Raw genomic sequence first — 22,880 nt, forward strand, 5'->3', positions numbered from 1 at the left:
AACTGCCTGGATCAGCCTTGTTAGAAGAAAGAACTATTAGGATTATGAGATCCTTTCCATTTCCAGACTCAAACGACCTCATGAACGTTTTCTGAACCAAATGGAGTCAAGGTAGAGGGACCTACTCAATCAGTGTTTTTATGAATTTTTTCAACATTATTCTTTCTATGCTGTCAGCATAAATGGTATGTTGTCACCATTTTTCTATCCCACAATTTAATTTATTGCTTGCCTTAAGAAAAAAGAGCATGACACCAATTTAGCTTATAATCACATCAAGAAAAACATTTTATGTGACAAATCTGGTAATAATCCAGCACTACAAACTGGTTTGCTGACAAAAATATTTAGGGCAGACCATGTAAAAGGGGATAGAGATCACAAGATGCCCTCCACGTTTGGCTTTATCTGTTCAGCAGTTTGTGAGGGCAGTATCTGTTACAGCCCAGGCTCTCGTGGTCTCTGGTGGTTTTTCTCACAGAAATTAAGAGCATCAAAGTCCTCACAGAGTGGACATTACTACAAGAAGGAATTACTTTATTATCACAAATGGATAAAATATGCAGGACATACAAATGCATGTCTGACAGCTCACCCTAACATGGTGGTAGCAATCTTCACAATTTTGATCTGAAAGAGCACTTTTGATTGGTTTGGGGTTTTTTCCTCATAAAAGTAAAGCCCTTCAGTAGCTGGATACAGATGGTGCATCTAGAAACTTTCACTTTAATGCTTTATGCCTCTCTCTGCTTTACCAAAATAACCCTTTGTTCTGAATTCTTCTTTCTGCTACTTTTGATCAATCCCTTGTCTTTATCTGTATTTATTACTTACTCTACAGATCCCTCATTGGAAACATTTCTTTTCTTTCCCTAAATCCAAACTCGGGTTTTACTTTAAAGCTTCTAAAAACAGTTTTATCATATCGTGTGCTTCACTTTATGGTGCCATCTGTAACTAAAGTACAGCACAGTAAATGACATATTTGTGATTTGGAATCCAGTTTTACAGATAACAGAGGTTAAGCAGCTCATTTAAATATGCCTTTTTGATACATAACTGAAATAGATTCAAACACTGAGATTTGCTCACCATCATTACTCCCACTTTCCAACACATTAATTGGATATAGGAAGTCAAATCAAGAAATTCAGCTTCTCATCAAGGACTGTGTTTTAGATTCTGATTTTTTTTTACAGCTGAAAAAATTATAATGAATCATTTGGCACCAGAATATTACACCTGATATGAACAGCACCAGACATGACATTGTGTAAACACACTCTCACCCTTTCAACTGGCCCACTTACCTCAGGTCCATCTAAAGCTCTTACATGTTTTTTTCTAAAGCAGATTTGAAAGACCTATGACTAATTAAATGTATTGCTATTAGTGTGAGTTGTCCATACTTAAATTAAATTTTTAAGAAGTTATGAACCAGCAGCACATTCATTACCAGAGTTTCTCTCTTTCTAGAAGATAATTGGATGTCATAATTGGACTGATGGGGCACATCCTTACACCTGCATGTTGCTTCAAGGGGACTCTGCTTGCATGCAAGGGTTCTCCAGACCCTCCAGGCACAGCATGATGAACTGTCACAGGATTACAGTCATTCTGCCAAGACAAGGACTCAGCTTACCCTTCTAACTTTGTCTTGGTAACACCTAAACCTTACCCCTCAGTTTTGAAAAAGATAAGGAAAAAGTTACCCAGGTAGAAGGATCCAGGCACCCCATGATAAAATTCAGTATTTGGTTTCAGTGCAGCAGGATGCACGAGATGTGTTAAACCCATTTCAGAAGCCTCAGCAAAAAGTGGGTTTCAGTGTAGGGGGTGGTAACAGGTGGGCTCTGGGCATGTCTGCAGTGAACAGCCCACCAGTAAATCTCCCCAAGCTAAGCAATATTTTCCCCACTTTGAGAAGTACATGTGTGATTAGAAAAGTACTTCCACAGAACAAGCACCGAGGAGCTTCAGGTGCTCTGTGCAACTCAAGACTCCCCTTTCTCCTGTGCCTGCTCCAGCGGGGTCCCCCTGCCCTGCCCTGCTCCCCTGAGCCCAGTTCCTGCTCTGCAGGGCACAGCTGTAAGTGGTGCACAGCTCCAGCCCACTGACACAACTGTGAGTGCTGTGAGTGGGGACTAAGGGGTTAACCCGGCTCGCAGGCATGCATTAAACCGTGCTGAGAGCATTCCACAGAAATACCATCCCAGAAGGAATAGCCAACCTGACAGACTCTGTGTCTGGGCAACACACAAATCCACTGGCTTTTGAGGGCAGCAGCAATAGGGCATTTTGTCGGGTGCTCAGGAACTTAAGAAATCCAGGGCACAGAAAATTAGCCATTGTATGGACAGCTGCAGGGGGGGAAAAAGCCCTGGAAAGCCATTTATGCAGTATTAGCTGTGAAAGATGCACTCTGCTTTAAGCAGACTCATTTCGAGTTCTACCACCTGTTTAAAAGGCAAAATACTTCCTCATTCCTTTTAAAAGCTGTGGCTCTGTCCCCCCTTCTCCCTGCACACACCTAGAGGAGAGCACAGAACCTGTGGCTGTATCCCAGACCCTGATCCCTATCAGGCTGCCCAAACCAGAGCCTGAGCAGCCTCTCAGGAGTTTGCTGTAAAAGCAATTGGAACTGCAATTAACAACAGCACATCTTAGCACAGGGAAAGACTTCTAACTAGAAGCTAATTAGGAGGGCAAACACTGAAGCTTGTTAGCTGAGATGCTAATGAGAATTATACTTGAGTGGCAGCAGACTAGCTATTCAGAGTTAATTAGAAACCTCAGCTGATGGTATATTGCTCTTAAGAGCTTTCAAAACAAACAACTGGAAAAACTGTCCTGCAGCTAAGGATCCAGCATGCCACGTTGAGTAATTCATGGGCAGCCAGAAGATTACACTGAGGCATCAGGGCAATTTAACAGCATGCGGAGATGGAGGAGAGGAGGTTTTTAGGAGGTGCTCCCCTGGATTTTCAGAGGATCTGCTCATCCTCATCCGTGGGTGGCAGCCCTGCCCCTGCACCACACAGTGCTGATGGAACAGCACCCAGCTGCACGGAGGGTGGGCAGGGCAGCTGCCACATGCCCAGGGAATCCTCACCAGCCTTGTGCAGAGTGGGATAAGGACCTGGGCTGCCTCAAGAGCACCTGGCAGCTTTCCTATCCCAGCCCTCAGCTCTCCTCCAGGACAGCTGCTGCTGGGAGCTGCACCAGGTGAAGCTGCAGCTGGGTGCAAGGTGCTCTCACCATGCCTTTGCCTTCCTGGGGCACAGGAGGGGTTTACTCTCCTCCTCTCTTTGTGCAGCGAGGGGGCAAAGAGTAAATCAGGGCGCTTAGAGGGGGAGAACCTGTTAAATGTAACGTGGCTGCAATGGGGATGGTGAAGTGTGGCCTTACCTGGGCTGAGTTGCATGGCTGATTCCTGCTCTGAGCACAGCCAGGGAGGCTGAGCAAAGGGGCTGCGTGTTTAAATGTTTCCTCTGAGCCTGATTGGAAGCACAAGAGCCAGTCAGGGGCAGGGGAGAGGCTGCTAAACTCAAAGTAGGTTGCTTGTTTCAGGAAAAGGTTGGATACTGGAGAACCTCCACAAGGCGCTCATGAAAACACATGAAAACGTTCAGTCTCACAGAGGAGAGAAATGCTCCAGAATAATTGGGGGATTTTCAGTTTTGCAGAGGCCCTGTTTGCACTAAAACTTGCAGCAATTTAAGCAAAACCTGGTTTTAATTCTACTTATTGAAACCAATTGCAAACCCATGTGGGTACTCTTAAACAGATTCAGCTTTTCCAAAAGCAAAAACACTGCAAATCAGATTTCAATTAAAGCACAGAGGAGCATCCACAAACGGTTTTACACCAGTGTAATTAAGTAGATTTCAAAGTTTAACTTCAGTTTAACTAACTTAACTTAAAAAAAACTTTAAAAAGCTTAACTTAAAACAAATGTGACTTTTAATGCAGATGGGACCTGGCAGTCACTGGCTGTTGGAATATGGGAGAGTAGGGATCTTTGCATACTGAAACCTCCCTGTGAGAGTGCTGGGAGTGAATAGCTGTAAATACACCCTTCACACAAACCTTTAAGTGTCTGCAGTAGTCAGTGTGAAAATATAAAAATGAAGAGTCGACACTAACACTGTCAACTATAATCCATACATCCATTTCTTTCATAAAGGAAAAGAAAATCCTGGTGCATGAGCAGTATCCTGAAGAGAAAAATTTACTTCACTAGAGCTTTGGGAGCCCTCATTTTCACTCAATGTATTTGAAGCAAGAGTCCTGGATTGTGGCTATTCAGGTTTAACAGGACTTGGAAATGCTGACTGAAGCTAGAGGCAGAATTCCCCCACACCAGAGGGATGCAGCTCTGGGTCTGGCCACGCTGCAGCTGGCTGGAGATCATCCCAGCCCCAGCCAGAGGCTGGGCTCAGCAGGAGCATCCCACAGTGACCAGGACATGATGGGGGGTTTCACAAAACATTTCAAACTTTTCCAAACCTACCAGAGGCTGTGCCTGCCATCCCAGGGCTGGATGCATGGCCTGGGGGTCGCCTTGCACAGCTGCTCTGGGTTTAGTGCAAAGTGTAATAAGCTGCTTGGCAACTCAAACCAGGCTAAATAAAAGCAGCAGAAGAGATTTAAGTAACTCATAATAATGCTTCAGAGAAGATTTACTGGTGGGTAACTAAGGGTAGGGATAGAGGTACCTGTAGGCAGTGCTGACAAACTGCCTGGACACAATCCAGCACGGCACACGATGAAAGGCAGCTGCTGTCCTCTCCAACCCCCATCACCCAGGGCTTCTGGTGGGTTTTCCCTGTGTGAAAGGCTGTGAAAGGAGCCTTCCCAGAGCTGCAGCCCAGCTTGGAAGCAAACCAGGGCGAGGCTCTGGGTGTTCCTAGGGTTTGTACTGCTGACAGCAAGCAGGTACAGCTGCAGGGACAGGTGGGCAGAGCTTGGCCACAGCCTTGTTGGCATCTCTCTGCCCTTTGTGACCATCCCAGGGCCTGGAGTGGGAGGCTGGGACACTGCTCTCAGACACAGCTTCATCCACAGGGTGTGTGTCTCCAAGAGTGCTGGACAGCAATTCCAGAGCCTGAGCTGACAGTATAAAGTACTTACCCATAAACTGACCACTAAAAGGTGAATTTAGCTAAGACTAATCTTTTTCTCAGAATCAGAGCTGAAAACTGAGTTCTCTGGTTACTTTATGCTATCTTGCTAAGCAATCTCCTTGTTCCACTGACTCCCCAAACACAGCAATAATTTTCCCCCATGGATTGAGGAGGATGGCACCGTCTCTTAACATCCTAGCAAGCAAACTGTAACTTTCCCCATTTGTTATGTGTGCTTGTTGCAATCTTCCCTCTGCAGAGATAAATGTACAGCTTTAACCCTGAATTTCATCTATTTCCTTTCTCCTGACTGTGAATCCCTTTCAGTATTGCTAACTTCACACTGGCTTGCACACAGCATCCAGCTCCACAAGAGCCCAATTTTCCTTTCAGGCTGATGATCTCCTGCTGCAGCAGCATCAGCTCCCCCTGCCAAGGAGCCCTCCCTGCCAGCCCTCCTCTCCTGGCCCACGCTGTACACCTGCAGCAAAACTACACAATCTGTGGCAGATTTTGCCTCTTTTTCTCCCCCAGAACGGGGCTGCTGCTTGGCTTGCATTGCAGCTCCCTGGGGATCAGTGTTTTAGCTCTGCAGGACATACTACCCCAGGTCTCTCTCTTGTAATGGTTTTAATTTTTCATCATGCTCAGAGCACTGCCTGCTGTCTCTTAAGCTTTCATATGCACTGGGGAATTTCTTTTGCTTGGCAAATATTCATGGGTTTATCAAAGATTATGTCTGGGTTTTCTAATAAAGGGGTTTCTAGTAATGCCTCTGAATTGACTTTTTTTCCCCTAATTCACAGTCTGATCTCTCACAACTGATATAATGCCCCAAAATTGCAACACTGCACCTTTAATCTTAGATCACTCACCAGTCCTTTTTTCTTCAGGGAAGAAAAGAGAGAGAAAAAAAGGTAGTATCAGGAGCAGAAGTCTCTTCTTTGTTGAAGTCTTTGGCCTCAGGTCAAGAAGGCTTTTCATGGGAAAGCCCTGCCTTCCCTGGAGAACTTGCATAAAACCCCATTCTCTGCTGCTGCCTTCACCCCTGTGCCCTCCAAAGGCAGGGCTGTGTCTGTTTTCCTGTGCTGCTTCCTTCCCTCCACATTTATTTTTTGCTAATCAGGTGCAGCTATTGCATCACGCAGGAGGTGACTGAAGGAACTTTCAGCCTAGAGAAAGTAGTGAATTCATGATGCTGCTTTCACTATTCTATGGATTACTAGTATCTGTTTTGTCTGGCTATGTGTTGCTAAAACAATTTGGCCACAGTTTAACACAGGCAGGTTCCTACTTTCACATGTGTTAAGCAGTTCTGTATTTTTGGCATGACTGTAATCCCAGCATGCTGAAATTCCCAAACTCCCTGTATGCCACTTATTCTGTCCTTACCACACAACAGTCACACTGTCACTTGATTTTCACTCAGCTTCCTGCAAGTTTCTCTTCTCTCACACAGGCAGAGGCAGTCCCTGGACCCCACCTGTCCCTCTCTGCATCCCTGCCCTCTGTGCTGATGGCAGCAGTGCAGCTTTCCCTGAGTATTTCCTTTTTCCTTTTCCCTGGCACTGCTGTGCTCTCCACTGATCACTTCTGCTGCTCTGCACTACTACCTGCACAGTCTGATTCTCCAAGCCACCACTTGTGTCCCTTCTCTAACTTTATTCATTTTATTGCATTTTACTTCCTCGATGTCTTTGTGTCTTTCCTTTGCACAAACACAGGAGCACTACTCAAAGCACTTTCCATTATGTCTCTGAGCTCACAAATTTCCTTTGCTTGCATCCCTTCCTTCCCAGAGGTTCCCCATAGGCCCTGCAGGCTGTGGGAGATGGGCAGGAGAATCCATGTGTGATTTTCTGGGCAGAAGGAAGTTTATTGTACCCATGCTCTACCAAACAACTGCATCAGTGCAGTGCTGGGGCAGAACCAGCACACCCTGCTCCTCACTGGGGCTTCTCATCCTGGCCTTGGTTCTGCAAGAAGGGCAGCACTGCAGGGATCACTGGGCTCACATCTGCCCAGTTTATACTGGTGCAAACACCAGCAGCAGGAATCACAGACATTAGTGAGCTAACACCAACTTCAAGTACTCTCCAACATTTTTGCTCAAGTTTTTATTCTCCTTAATCACTGCTGAGTTCATCTCGAAGATTTGTGAACATCCTGCATAGCTTGGCCATTTAACTGCCACTTTTCCTGATTCATGTTAATACTTGTCAATTTTCCTATCAAAACTCATTAAAGGATTTTTTTTCCCTTCATTTTTCAAAAATAGGATTTTCCCTTAGCTTGGCAAGTCTGTTCCTGTTCCCATCCTAATCCTGCTAGAGAATGGGTATTGCTCATTACCCTCAACAACACATCTACTCTTTTTCTTGCTTTTCCCTTTTCTGCATGTCTGGCAGTTCTGCAGCTTTACTCTTGTAAGTTGAATAAAGCTCAGTTTCTGCACCCATTTCTTTTCCTATGAGTCCAGCTGAGGCAGAAAGCCAAGGAGCCTTCACTGTGCCCTCCACTCACAAAGCAATTCTGAATTTCTGGTTGTATGCACAGATAGATACAACAGCTCACAATTGCCACTGGGTGCAAGCACAAAAAGGTACCTGCTCCAGAACAACAACTCAGTTCTATTCCTGTGAGTATCCACATGGGAGACAAGGTGATCAGCAGCCAGCATGGATTCGCTAAAGGAAAATCAGCCTTGACCACCTGACTGCCTCCTACAAAGGAACAACTGCCTGTGTGGCTGAGGGGAGATTTTTGTCTACCTTGACAAAAAATGGATTTTGTCTACCTTGACTTCAGCAGGGCTTCATGACATCCTTGTAGGCAAACTCAGGAGTTGTGGGCAGTGTGAGTGGGCAGTGAGGTGCATTGAGAACTGCCTGAATGGCAGATGCCAGAGGATCATGATGAGTGGCACAGGGTCCAGCTGGAGACCTGTCACCACTGGTGTCCCCCAGGGTGCTATACTGGGCCCTGTGTTGTTTAACTTGTTTATCAATGGCCTGGATGAAGGAACAGATGCCTCCTGTGCAAGTTCCCTGCCAACACAAAGCTGGGAGGAGTGGCCAGTGCCCCAGGGAGCTGTGCAGCCCTTCAGAAGGACCTCAATAGGCTGGAGAGGTGGGCAGAGAGGAACCTTCTGAAGTTCAGCAAGGGCAAATGCAGGGTGCTGCTCCTGGGCAGGAACAAGCCCATGGAGCAGCCCAGGCTGGGGCTGATCTGCTGGGGGGCAGCTCTGCAGAGAAGGGCCTGGGGGCCTGGTGGACACAAGGTGTCCATGGGCCAGCAGTGTGTCCTTGTGCCTGAGAGGGCCAATGGGGTCCTGGGGTGGGTTAGGAGGAGCAATGGTGCCAGCAGGTCTGGGGAGATCCTGCCCCTCTGCTCAGCCCTGGTGGGACACATCTGGAGTGCTGTGTCCAGTTCTGGGCTCCTCAGGACAAGAGACACATGGAGATCCTGGAGTGGGTCCAGTGACAAAGATGATGAAGGGACTGGGGAGTCTCTCTTGTAAGGAAAGGCTGAGCCTGATCAGCCTCAAACTGAGAGGGGACCCCATCAATGTCTGCCAGTTCCTGCAGGGAGGGTGTCAAGAGGGTGGATCAGGCTCTGCTCAGGGGTGCCAGCAACAGGACAGGAGGCAATGAGCAGAAACTGGTGCACAGGAAGTTCCACCTGGTTATGAGGAAGAACTTTACTGTTCTGAGCACTGGAACAGATTGCACAGAGAGGGTGTGGGGTCTCCCTCACTGGAGATATTCAAGAACCATCTGGACACAATCCCATGCCATGTGCTCTGGGATGATCCTGCTTCAGCAGGGTAGGACCAGATGCCCCACTGTGGCCCCTTCCAACCTCACTCATAGTTTGATTCAGTGGGTCTCCTCAACCATGTCCTGAAAGGAAAGTTCTCCCTCTTCAGCACAGCCCCCTGTTGCAGCACTCCCTGTCATAAAAACATCTACCTTTTGCTTGTAAGTTACCAGATACTGCAGAAATCCCCGTTGAAGTGTGTGCAGGACTATCCCCCAGAATGAAAGGCTCTGTGTGCATTTAATAATGAAATGCCCATTTGATGTGTAGAACCAGATGAAAGCACAGATAAGAGCAACTGGAAACAGCTTGGATATTCCAGCTTCAGCCTGATAAGACTATGCTTTTACCCTACTATTCTAAATGTCTTTTTTCAAAACAAAAATATTTCATAAGGAATTTTATAATAATGGGGGAGCTTTCATGTCCCATCTGAAAGGGCTCCTTGAAACAGATTTAAAAAGCAAACATCAAGGAAGACATTAGGACTGTACCTCACTCTTTCATCAGTATATATAGTTCCTAATGCACATCAGGTGCCACGGGAACTGCTGCTCAAGGTTAAAGCAAGGTCCCTATGAAAGGGGCAATTACTCTCTAGTGACAGATAAGGAGAAGAAAGTCAAAGCTAAACCGTGCGAGCGGGAAAGGCAGCAGTGCTTAAAGTGAACTGGAAAAGCTACAAAAGCCTTTAGCTCAGGAAGAGGCCCCTTCAGCACCTGGCTGTGAATTCAGGTTTTAATCTGTCACCAACAGTCCCTGGCAGGCTGTCCCTCAAAGGCAGCTGGCAGGAGCCCCAGTGTGGAGCAGACCTGCAGGGATGGGGGCTCATGGGCTGAGGGAGAAAAGCCTGGCCTCAGCATTCTTCTTCAGTACTAAAAGCATAATTAAAGCATGTTTTTGAAAGGAAAATGAAAACCAAAGCTCATGTCCAGGAGCACCAAGTTTGGTGGACGATCCAGGAATCCCCATTCCACCCATGGGAAGGTCTGGAGCCAGGAAGGCTGACCCTCAGTGGGGGAGAATGAAACTGGGGAACATTTAGACAAGAGAGGCAAACACAGGATGGTGTGGGATGCATCCGTGGGGCTGAGGAAGCTGGCTGATGTCACACAGGCTGTGGCCATCAGAGGAGGTTCCTGAGGACTGGAAACAAGCATCACTTCTGTCCCCCAGCAGGAGGATCTGGGAAACCAGTGCCTGTCACCATGATATTTTCTGAAAAATCCCTTTGCCAGGATTTTTCTCCTGAGCTGAGAGGCCTCAGAAATGAAATGTAAACAATGATTATCTGCTGCTGTGGAATGCAACAGGTGCATCTGTGATTGGTCTCATGTGGTTGTTTTTAATTAATGGCCAATCACAGTCAGCTGGCTTGGACTCTCTGGTCAGTCACAAGATTTTATTATCATTCCTTTCTATTCCTTGCAAGCCTTCTGATGAAATCCTTTCTTCTATTCTTTTAGTATAGTTTTAATATATCATTTTCTTTTCATATAATATATATAATAAAATAATCAATCAGCCTTCAAGACTCTCATCTCTCCCCTCGTGCTGGGACCCCATGAACACCATCACATGTGTCTGATAAGCCTGAATGTTCCAATGGGCACTGGTACATCAAAATTTTGTAACACCTTTTCAAAGAAGAAGCTCTCTGGAATGTGATCAAGAAACCAAATAAGGCAAGAATAATACCTGTGAAAATTCAAATCATCAGATTCTCACTAGAGAAAAATGCAGCAATATGAGGAGATGCAACTGTAACTAGAAAAAGGAGAAAAACTTTTAGTATTTTTGATTTTCAGGAGAAGAAAAAAAAGCATATTTGCTTTCCTCATTTCCTCATGAAAGGATGAAAGGCACCTGTATAAAAAGAATAAAGACAGTTCTGGCTGACTCTGGAATAGTAATTTACAGGGAAAATTGTAGTTCAAAGAAAAAATTAAGTATTTATTCTTTTCATAATCAAATACAAAGGAACACTCAAGGTCTAAGTCGAAGGAAAAAGAACACTACTAAGAAGCAGTTTCAAGTTCTGCAACCTTCTTTCAACTTATGTTGGAATGCATGAAATAAAAACCTCTCTGAGTCCCTCAGAGAGAGAAAGGAATGCAGGGATTGAATTGGAACCTTTAGAGAAACTGAAATATATTAAAGCACATATTAATAATATAATATAGCTATATAAAATAATAATATATGAAAGTAAGAGTGTAAGTTTTAGTTTTAACTAGAAATATATCTTAAGTGCCTTAAGACACTGTGTTAGCCAGTAAAAAGCCCTAGAGCCTAGTTTAAAGTTCAGTATTGATATCTTTCACAAAATTAACTTAGCTCCAGACATAATGAAAACAGCAGAACATTGCTTGCATTTCTAGATAGATCAGAGAGAACTATTTGTGTGAACAGATAGAACTACATGGGTAAATTTTGTGTAAGAACTGACACTACTTTCACACATTAGAATTAAGCTCAGAGGGCTGTAGGAAGAATGTTTTAGAATTGTGGGTTTAGCTGATTGGATGATTTGTGAATAAAATCTCAATATTGGGGTGCAAAAAAGGTGGCAATAACTTCTGCTGCTGCTGGGAACATCAGGACTCTATGCCAAAAGCTTTTAGCACAGACTTTAATACTCTGAACTCTTTGCCTTCAAGACTGATGTATTCATGCAACAAACAACTTCACAACAAATGCTCCTGTCTCTGTGCAGACCCAAGACCCACTCAAAACTCAATAAACTTACTACCACAGCTTACTGAAAATGGGTTTCTTTCCCTTGCTGCTCTATAAACACCTAGAGTGCAAGAGAAAGCTAAACACAACAATCAAAAATGCTCTCACACCTTTAATAACAGGCATCTTCAGGCATAATATGGTGAGGGGGACAAAGCCATTGAAGGTGAGGAATGAGAAGATGCTGTTTCCTACCATCCCTTGGTCCTTGGGCTGAATTTTGCAATCACATTACATGAAGCCTCCCTTTCCCAGGAGGAACCATGCTGGCTCTGTCCTGCAATGTCCTTAAAAGTATCGTAAATGCTTCTCTGTCCTTGGGTGCACCACAGCTGTTTGTTCTCCAAGGAGACCTCTTCAAGGTCTGCCTGGACTGTGATATATTCTATAGGATATAGCCAGTGATGATGTATCATATATTTGCACAGAGAAAAAGTAATGACCTGCAGCAGGCAGCAATGAACCATGCAACTGTGGGTGGTTAGGATTTTTTTTTAAACAAACATGGATACTTTTCCCTGTCCATAACTGGCCCTCAGCGGACAAAAGGTCCTTTACTCACAAAAAGCACACACCAAGCTGCTGCACTAATCCTATCCTTTCTTCCTGCATCACATCCTGGAGCTTTAGAGCAGAAAAGCACAAGGGAATAAACATATGTCAGACAACCCTCATCACTACCCCTTTTTGGGCCCTGTAAAAAGTTAACTTTTAATTATTTTCTTTTGAATGCATGCCCATCTCATGACAGGCTTTGAAAATCTCTTCAAAATATGTAATTTAGAGGTAAATTCTTGTTTATGCTACTCAACTTCTAAAGTTATCCTGTCTACATGAGATTTTATAGCCAATAAAACATGACTGAGTACACATGAAATAATAAATTTGATCTCCTGTCCTGATTTTTTTTTCATGCAATTAAGCTACAGAGAATAATACAGTTTAATCATTGTTAGTTTAGGACTGGCATTTATATTTCATCCAGAATTAATGCAGTCAAACTGAGAACAAAAGCAGCACAGACAAGGAGAGGCAGACCTCACTAAGTTAATAATTAATAACCACTTTTGATGATATTTAACCCATCAGCAAAAACACAAAAGAACTTTGGGCACTCCAAGTCTCACTGTAACAAACTGAGCACCTCATGCTTTCCCCAGTGCCCATGGGGCAGCAATCTTTTCAAGTGTAACACGATATCTCAATGTGACTTCTTGCAATGCTCCAGCATCACCCCAGACTCATCATTATTTTCACAGGTACAATGTGCACTTTGGATTTTTATGGATCTAATAGAAATAGATTTGCTTCATCCTGTCATCTGAGACAACTCAACTGGAATCAGACCAGGTTTGCTGTATGTTTCCCATGCAGGGATACTCTCCAACCCCACAGTGGGAGAGCTGGAAAATTAACCTGTCAGCATAACACAAGCCTCTGTTTACCACTGAGAATGTGACTTGGTCCCAGATAATGTTTTCTGAAGCAGCAGGTCCTTTCACCATTACTGTTAGTGCTGCCTGCAAGTGTCCCAGCTGCCAGATCACGTTTCTCACTTTTTTTTTAATGTTATCAGATCACACAGCAATGGGAACAGGTATTATCCACAAGCTCACATTTAAATAACTGCAGTATATAAATATGTTGCTTCAGTAAGCACAGACAGAGCCATCCCCAAGACAACCACAAAAGCAGCAAAAGTATAGATTGAAACATTTGTGGAAGCATTTGATTTTGGTACTGATGAATGTAAACATCTGAACAATATTCTTAGATTGCTACATTAGGTAGTAAAAATTTGCAGGTTTATTTGGTCCCCTTCTAAAGGTTCACTTCTTCAGGATTTCCAATTAATTAATAAACTCCAGGTACTTTGGATCACTCAGCCATATCCTGTTAGTCACATACCAATCTATTGATGACATACAAACTTTTATTTTAAAGCATTCAACAGGTGAAATATTTACTCTGGCAGCCAAGGCAGAGGAAAGAAGACAGGAGGAGAAGGATTGAGCTTAAGCCACATTACCAAGAGATGGAAGGATCAGAAGCCTGGAAAGCACTTAAAAATACCTCCCAGATCTGCAGCATCCAGTGTTCATTTAAAACAGTGGTAGTCAGAGGCAGTTAAGAAGGCAAAGAAAAATTGCTATGAACAAAGTGTAATTAAGAGTATCTGCCCAAACTTGCCTGAAATAAAAGTTAAACAATGAATCGTGTTATTTTCATAGATGTTAAATCAAATGCCAAAGATGATATTTGAAATGTCAACATTAACAAGACACACCAAGAAAAGTTAAGTGAGCAAGCTTTACACTTGCCTTTCCATTGGACAAGACAGATGCTTCAATCCTAGAGCCATTTAACAGCAAGACAGGGATGGAAACACATTCAGTGCCTCTTCCTCAGGGGAAGAAAGGGGTGGAAAAGACTAAGATTCTAATTTGGAGATGTTATTTCAACACTGACTTGAAGTTTTACAGTGCATAGAATTCAAGATGAGCTAGATTAGCAAAAATTTTGTATTTAAATGGTCTGACTTAATCTGGCTCACAGCTCTGTGGGCATCTGGTGCATGGTCAAACCCAGCCCTCAGGGATGCATTTAGCTTGGAGCCCAAACACTGCAGCCTGGCTGAAAGAACTCCTAAATGTAAATAATGAGATAAAACAATAAGGTTGCACTTGATCAAAATCTACCCATGACGTTTGCAGCTTGAAGGGTAAGAAAATAGCACCTGGGGTAAGGGACTGTTCTGCCATATTTGGATGTGTACACCATGGGAAAGATCAGAAACAAAATTAAGGTGGAATTATGGCTGCAATAGAAGAGCAGAAGGCTTGGCTCACCCCAAAGATAACATTCTATATAAACTGTATTAACTTTTTCATGTTCATACTTCCAAGTTTTTAACAAACCTACAAGTTACAAATCTTTTCATCTCTTCAAACAGTTATGCAAAACTTATGGTATAATTATGTTTAATTCTACAGGCAATCAAAGCCTTTTGTCTTGTAACTGGGGTGGAGCCATGCCAATTCCCAAATGATGGCTGCAATATTCTTTACAGCTGCACTGTGAAAAAGCAGGAAAAAAAGCACAATACCTATACAGGGCAGGAAAGGCAGTGGGGAAAGCAAAAAAGTTCTAACAAATTAAAAAGTGCTAGTCTGCTAAGTGCAATGCTTCATCTGCCTGTGCCTGGCAATTCATCTTTAGGGGTAATACCTCCAGAAATTAAATGTTTTTTCTTCTCTGAGTGACAAAACAATGAAGGCTTTATGACTCCAGCAAGTGTCCAGCTCTGCAGACAAAGGCACTTACCACAGCCCAGCTCTGTCCCCCAGCTCCACGGCTGCACTCAAAGGTGGCACAGAGGCCGATCAGCCGCCACCAACGCCGACAGGGAACAACAAGATGTACAAGAAGTTACTTTGACTCAGGACAAAACCAGCACGTGCTTTCTACATTAAGCTACTACTTCAAACTTTATGCCAGAGTTTCCAGGGAACAGCCAAGAGCTGCAAAGTTAATCAAAACAAGATGTCTCTGAGCCGTTGAGTACTGCAAGAGATCCTCCAGTGTTCAGCAGCAGGACCACCCAGAAATTTCTTTTAAGATGCAAGCCCAACAGCTGGGAAACCAAGCTTCAGCAAGTTAAACCATTTCTTCTCCTGTGTAACATTATCCCTCCCCAGGACTGCTGTGGATAAATACACTCTCATTCACAAATACAGCTGTACACTTGAATTTTGCCTTTTCTGATCTCATCTAGAATCCCAGAGAAGTTTTGGCAAGCATGACTGTTAGATACAATTAAAAGCTCAGCCGTGATAGCTCTTGGTTAATTGCAAACAGCACTGTGATTGTGCAGCATGGCTACATTTGCAGAAAGTTCAAGTATTCTTGCATATCTTAATAATACTCAGTATTTGATAGTTGCTGGAAAGAAGAGATACTAGGGAAAAACTAGTAAAACACATCAAGGCCTTCTTTTTAAATAACCAGAGAAAAATCACTTACAGTAATAGTTGCATTTTATTTTCTCTTTTCGTTTCAATGTGCAGTATTTTCAGCATTTTTTTTTTTAAACTTAAACATACATCTAAAATTATATGCTTTTCTTTTCCCTTGAGTACAATTGCTTTTCAGGTTGGGGCTCCAAGCTTTTGCTCATCATTGCCCTCAAACTCTATCCCACCACAGGGTGCGTTACCTTATCCTTGTCAAGTTTATCCAGCTGGATGGTGTGTACACACAGACTGATGGGAATGATAAACTCACACAAAATGCACATGACTAAAGCAGCACATGCTTCACAAATGCTCTGCAGCATTTATACCCAGTTACCTGAATGCAGCTAAAAACTTTATCAAGATATACCGTAGAAGCTCTCCTGGGTACGACTGTGGGATTCTCAAGATTTCAAATGGATACTTAGGTAGCATGCACAATGAATTTCGAGTTCACCCGAAATCTCTGTATTAGGTTAAATTAACATCATTAATTTCCCCCAAATTTTGCTACATTGTTTACTCTAGTTTTTACAGCAGCTTGTTTTCACTTTAAAACACTTAAACTACTTAAAAACTAGCAAAGTATTTTGTCCTCTTGTAACTTTCAGCAATTGTGTCCTTATAACCAAAACTGTTTTAAGAGCAAAGCACCTCCATTGCCCCTCAGCTGATTTCTACCTTTAGCAGGAAGTTTAGTTGAGATTGTACTTGGAAAAAATCTGATTTACACCATAAATGTACTCATTTAGTTCCCCGTCTTCTCCCATCCTTTCAATGACTGGGTAAGATCCTGAAGAACTGAATTTAATTAAACTGCTTATTGCTATTATTTATTGCTCATTATACCCTAAAATTTCTTTTATTATGGAAGCATAAATGCCCAGCCCTGACAGCTCCACAAAATGCTAAGACAAACCAGGTCTGCTGCTCTTGGAGAACTGTCTTTGCAGTGCTTTTGACACAACCTCCTTATCTGCTATACAGTTAACAGCCACTAAAAAAAGGAGAATGACAAGACAGAATGCTCTTAAGGCAAGCTACTAGATATCAACAAATTACTTTTATCCCAAAAGGTTCCACTTGTTCCTCCCTTCATTTGACCAAAATTTGTCCAGTCATTACTCAGTGCTTTTGGAATGCTGCTGGTGTTAAAAAACAAGCAATGTCTTGGTGCTAAGAAGGCATTCCTACCAAAGCAAAAGTAACACACAGTCATTTGCTAGGTGCTTTAGGCAAGAAATGACATCTGAGTATACACTTCAGAGAAGATTTAAATAAACTCACATTCAATTGCAACCGGAAAACAACATAAATAGTAAAGAAAATACTTTGAACCCCACAAATAAGAACAGGTTTACAATAAGTTGTTGTTTGCAACTCCTCATTCTTGCACTCAGCACAAGGGAGGGGGCAGGCTGAAATGAAACACAAAGCAAACTTTATTCAATAGGTCAGTGGGTAGCTGGTCCAAAAGCCATTTATAACAAGTTGGCTGGCATACAGTGTTCTCAGGGGAGGGCCACATTATAGATTTAGTAATGCAGTTTCTTTGACAACTGAATTGTAACTGAAGTTTTAAATATTAATCTGTCTCAAGTATGCTCCCAGTCATGCCACACCTCTCATCTTGTAAGGCTGCAAAGAAGCCACTTCTACTGCAAAGCACATTAAAGATGCTTCTGCTTTGTTTAGCCAGGACAACAAATGTATGTCTAAAGACCAAACATATTTCTACCCTGATCTCAATGAAAATATGAACAGCCTGGTTTTCAGAATTAGCTTTCTGTTTACAGCAAGTTAAAAACACTGTGAAATAAAATCTTGCATAGAGTCAGTCTCAAAGGACAAGCAGTATTTTTATTTCCTTTAAATGGAACATCAGAATCCCTTAATGGCCACTGTTCTGCTGTTACTACCCCTATGGCACACCTCATGGCTTGTGTCACTAAAAGCAGACAGGAGTGATTCTGAGTATGATTTCATTCCCAAAGAAATGAGGGTGTGGAAAGAATGTCCAGGAAGAAGAGAGGAAAGTGTGCTGCAGGGAAATGTCTGAACTGAAGCACTACTGCAGTGTGCTCCCACACTAGGAAGACCCTTAAGCTCCAACTCCTTCAGGTCACAGAGGATTTCCTAAGAGGAGGTGCCCTTCTTTAGACACTTGGGACACATTACAGGAGGTACAGACACTACAACAACCTCCAGGAGAGGTTAAAACAGATGAAGTTATTCCCAGTGAATCTGTGTGAGGTTAGAACTGAGTGCATCAGCTCTAGAGCTTGTCTTGAAACAGGCAATGCAAATTCTTGCTCTAAGGCTGGCAAGAGGCATTTGAGAAATGGGAGTCTGTCACATCTATAATGTTTTAACCCAGCTGTGCTGACTGCTTAATTCAATGTATTTCTTCACTGGCTTGAAAGATTCTATAGCAAGTCCCAAGCTGGTTTGGAAAGTTTCAGAAAGGGTCTAGCTCCTGTGATCCCAAGGTAAAGTAATCAGCTGGTCTGTGTTAATCATGAGGAGCTTAAAATTATGAAGAATTTAACAGTTTCATAACACAACATATACTGTTATATGGTGAGAATTTGACTAACCTGATGCTTAAAAAATATATTAAAATCTATTTTTAAATTCTGGAAAATAGCTTACAAAAATATCTTCACTTAAACTATATATCATACAAAAACTGACTGGTGTGTGGGTTTACAGTACAAAACGATTATTGGTGATTACAAAAGGGAAGAGTGATCTATACTACCCCTTAATGCAAACACAGGGCATTATATTTCACTGCCTGGAATTAGACTTTTATCAGAATTAAGATAATTTCCAATATAACACAAAAACTTTCAAACAGTATCTATTTTATTAAACCTTTTTCTGAAACCCTGTTCAGTTTCTTTTAAAAATCACCACAGTGCTGTGGGCCAAGGAAGAAGAGTAACCCAACTTAGGACTGAAATAATTGCTCTAGATAATAAGACCTGTAGAGAGCTAAATACAGCAACATCTACAGTTGTTTCTACTGCCCATACTATCAATTTCCTCTACCAGTTTCTAAAAGGAAGCGACAGCAGTGGACAATTCCTTTGTAATCAATTTAAGGGCAGAAGCAACAATTTTTGGTCTAGATTGGAATTAGTTTAAATACATGGGTTTAATAAATACAAATATACACATCTGTATACATTAAATGTTGTCACATGTGTATAATTTCAACATATACATTATATACAGAAATACATACAGTACATGCTCCTCCTGACAACACTATCTCATTTTTCCAAGTGTCACCAAAAGGTGTGATAAGAAAATGAAGAGAGGTTGAATGTAGGATCTGACTGAGAACCAAGGTATCATTTCTCTATAATGAAAGACTTAAGTACAACTAAAGACAAATGCTGTGCTAGATTTCCTCTTGTAAAGCTTAGGAATCAATGGCATTCCCTGGGTGGTGAGTAAAAGCTAAATCTGGCCCTGTGTAGTGTCCTGAAATTCATGGATATTTGTGTTTGTGTCTAAAGCATTATGGATACAACAGGTAATAAAAGAGGTTGTGTAATCTAACACTTTAGCCAGTCCCAAAGTAGACCACAGCAGCCTTCTGATTCTTTACTGCTACCACATATTTGTTCACATGAGAGTGGTCCAGATGACTCCATGGTCTCAGTTAGGAAAGGTCAAATGGTTGTTGACTACTGGGGAGCTTGCACCATTTTGTCTCTTAAAATGCTGTGCAGCAAATAAGAACAGTTTCTTAAGTATCTAAAGTTTGATCCAGAGTGACTAGTCCTCTTTCTTACCATTATGTCTCAAAATTAAGGAATTACAAAGAAGCTACAGTAAAGTGGATCACAAGAATGCCTCCTTAGTACAGTTTCTCAAGACAAATTAATCAACATATTCCAGTTTTAAAGCACTTTAAGAAAAAGTGAGATGCAAAACAAGATGTAATCTGTACATTAAGATGGATTTCCAAAAGGAACATGAATTCAAGAATGAGGAAAAAAAATGAGGACAATACAGATGTCAAGACATTCAGTAGCATGGCTTTTGTTCATCTCCAATTACAGCACAGCTCATGCACCACACATCTTACAATTTTACATACTGTACATAATATAGAAATATTTAAGTTAAAATTTCTTTCACTGATATACTGTACTCAAATTTGAAAACCTGAGAAGAAAAAAGAAAAACGTGTGGTTACGTATGTGCACTATATCTCTGGTATCACCAACACATACACCACTGGATATCAGAAAATCCAGAGAGAGAAATTACATGCTGGAAGTGTAAATCATAAAAGCCGTTTTCTCTTTTCCTTGTTTGGGAGAGACATTAGGAAACAAATTCTATTCTGTACTACACAACAGTATATACAGGTACATAAAACTATGAAGTTGGCTAATGACTGCGTGTTGCAATAACAGTCTGTCAGTGCTTTACTGCTGCACCACAGTGGCTTCAGCTGCATATTGGGAAGAAGAGGAATATCAAATACCTTGCATGTGGTACTAGCTCATATTTTACAGCTTGGATGTGTGACTTCTTTAGTCCCCACCATCACTTGAAAAACACTGACATACTTCATTCCACTTAGAGGTGTTTGGTGTCAACAACAACTACACTTGACTTCTCAGGTGATTTCCAGTGCTGCAGAGCACTTGTCCATGCATGCTGGAAGGAAAACTGACAGGTCCGTATTTATCACAAATGCAACCCCAGGTATTTTCTTCATCTTGCATTCCTCATAACTCATATTCCAACACTAGTCATGCAGTTCCGCTACACATCAGGATGTTCAGCATGCTGTGACCTTGTGGACATTTTGCAAACAGGTCAGGAGGCGGTGGTATGGGGTTCCAGGAGATGCCACCACCTCAAACACCGACTGGAAGGCTCTCCGATCCAGCTCCTCATCGATCTGGTGCCGGTAGAAGTCTATGGCCACCAAACAGAAGATGTTAACATCCACCTGCTCTGATTTCCCCATTCTGCTGATAATATGTGGAAGACTGAAATACAAGTTAAGGTCATAAAATGACAGACATTGTCTCTCTTTTGGTTTAGCAAAGAGTTTAGTTTAAACTCTGTTCTCCATTAAAACACCTTATTCTTAAGTTCACCAACAACGCTCAAGTGCAAATGCTGTCATCTGGCCATTAACTGCTACTACATAAATCCTATTTCTTCCTTAACATCCCACAATTTCTTATCCTCAGAAATTAATTTCAAGCTAGCAGTAGTTTTCTTTATCCATTGGAGCAAATGATGCAATCAGCAACTGCTGAGGGCCAAAGAGCACTGCTGAGGTTGGGACTCATTAGGATGTCTCAAACATGACAAATGGCCATTTTTTTGTCTGCACACAAGATGCACTAGTTATTTTTCTGTTTGTTTCAGGGGTTTGTTTATTTGTTTTTAAATAAACCCAGCACTAATACCTCACAAACATGTATATATAAAGATAGATATATAGATAAGTAGGAGTAAGTCTGTTCCAATTTATTTGACCAATACAATTCCATTGCCAAAGCCCACTATTACTGCAGTGCACAGCCAGGGTGATAACTGCAAAATACAGTTTGGATGTAGAGGATAATTCTCTTGATTTTGAGTTTGTTGGCTTCTTACATTTTCTTCAATATATTTTATCTTGCAGAAGGAATACAGAGCAAAGCTTTTAAAGGTCACAGCAATACTATCTTGATGAAGCTTTTAAAAAGTCCTTCAAAGTAAGGACTTTCCCAATCATCTTGCATAGCCAAAAGGAACTGATCTTAAAGCAGTAGTTTTAGATAACTTTGCTCTCACAATGTGTTTAGATGTTCTCTTTTTTCCCTACAAACCTGAGGTACCAACAGCACAAAGCAATATACACCCATTACTATCTGCAGTAAAACTGCCTTTTTTGTGTCTTACACTTGTACTCTTATCCTTCAAGGCTTTACACTATAATTACCCAGAAATGGCACACATTCCATCTTTTTAGGATACATTGCTGAAATCCATTGACTGGTGGAAGCACTGACAAAAAAACAGGAAAGACTCCACATAGCCATTGCCACAGGTGTTCTTTGTGTGAAATTGGAGAGGGAGAGCATCACCCAGTCACGGACCATGGAGGATTGTCCAGTGCTATGCAGTGTCTGGAACACCTGCAAAATATTGTACACAGGAATAAAGACAGGGTGCATGGATATGGGAAAAAGTTCAGTTTCTCTTGTAAAGGTTCTCTCTGGCTACAAAGCTCTGAGGGTCACAAACTGGATTCCTGGGGACAACTCTGAGTCAAATGAATTAGTGAACTGGACTTGTGACAAATGTACCAAGCTGAAGTAATCACACAGAAATATACAACTTGTGTGGGGTATTTGCTTTTTATAGATCACATGTGCTGTGCACATGCACTCTCCAGTGATGCAAAAGTCCAGCAGGTGCTGAAGAGCCAAAAGCCCAGAGGCCCAGCTGAAGCCACAGGGGCTTGCCTGTTAGGCTCACAAGGTAATGGTTCTCTCAGATCTAGAATCTGAGCACCAGGATCACAACCACTAACTTTCTCTTTATTTCTCATTATCAGGGACTGGACTGTCCTGCTGTGAGCTTTGGCCTCTAGGTGACATGGCAATTCTAGCCCTTGATGCTGCCTGGAAGGCAAAGCTCACAGCAGGACAGCTCAACCATGGCAGGTTTTTTAGATCTAATTAACAAAAGTGGCATATGGCCCTTCAGCTGAGCTGTCAATTATTTAGAAATTTTCTGAAACATTTAAGAAAAATAAATGTATCAATACTACCTTATAAACTACTGTTGCCATGAATTGTGGGTATGGCTGCTGATTGGACAGAAATTCCCCAATGACTTTGTTCATTACATCTTGTGGGGGGAAAAAATCATCAAGGAACTGTGGAAGAATCCGGGCCACTACTCGAGCTTCAAAGGGAAATCCCTTCCTGATCCTGAAAATAATAAAAAATTAAATACATTATGATTGAATGTCAACACATATCTAGTTCTTTTCCAATTTAATTGGCAATGGAAAGAACATTTTCCTTTCATCTCTGGGTAGGCAAGCTCTCAGCACTGATGAATCCAAATCTTCATGTAATCTTAATAACAGACTACCCAGAGAGGTCTATCAAAGCTGTCAGAAGCTGTTACAGGTGTGTCCTTACCC

General features: G+C 42.2%; 1 protein-coding gene across 2 annotated transcripts in view; it reads right to left on the reverse strand.

Annotated features, from left to right (window-relative positions):
• Nucleotides 1-15,703: 15,703 nt before the first annotated feature.
• The window catches only part of HTT (huntingtin), an 81,264-nt gene continuing 74,087 nt past the window's right edge, over nucleotides 15,704-22,880 (reverse strand). For both annotated transcript variants that reach the window (XM_058025368.1, XM_058025367.1), the window contains 3 exons: nucleotides 22,500-22,662; nucleotides 21,701-21,861; nucleotides 15,704-20,718 (listed from right to left, as the gene is read on the reverse strand). In XM_058025368.1, the coding sequence (XP_057881351.1) occupies nucleotides 20,505-20,718; nucleotides 21,701-21,861; nucleotides 22,500-22,662 (538 nt within the window). In that variant the 3' untranslated portion in view covers nucleotides 15,704-20,504. The remainder of the gene's footprint in view (nucleotides 20,719-21,700; nucleotides 21,862-22,499; nucleotides 22,663-22,880) is intronic.

Source organism: Melospiza georgiana, chromosome 5 (genome assembly GCF_028018845.1).
Source record: "Melospiza georgiana isolate bMelGeo1 chromosome 5, bMelGeo1.pri, whole genome shotgun sequence".
In the NCBI taxonomy this organism is placed as follows: domain Eukaryota; kingdom Metazoa; phylum Chordata; class Aves; order Passeriformes; family Passerellidae; genus Melospiza; species Melospiza georgiana.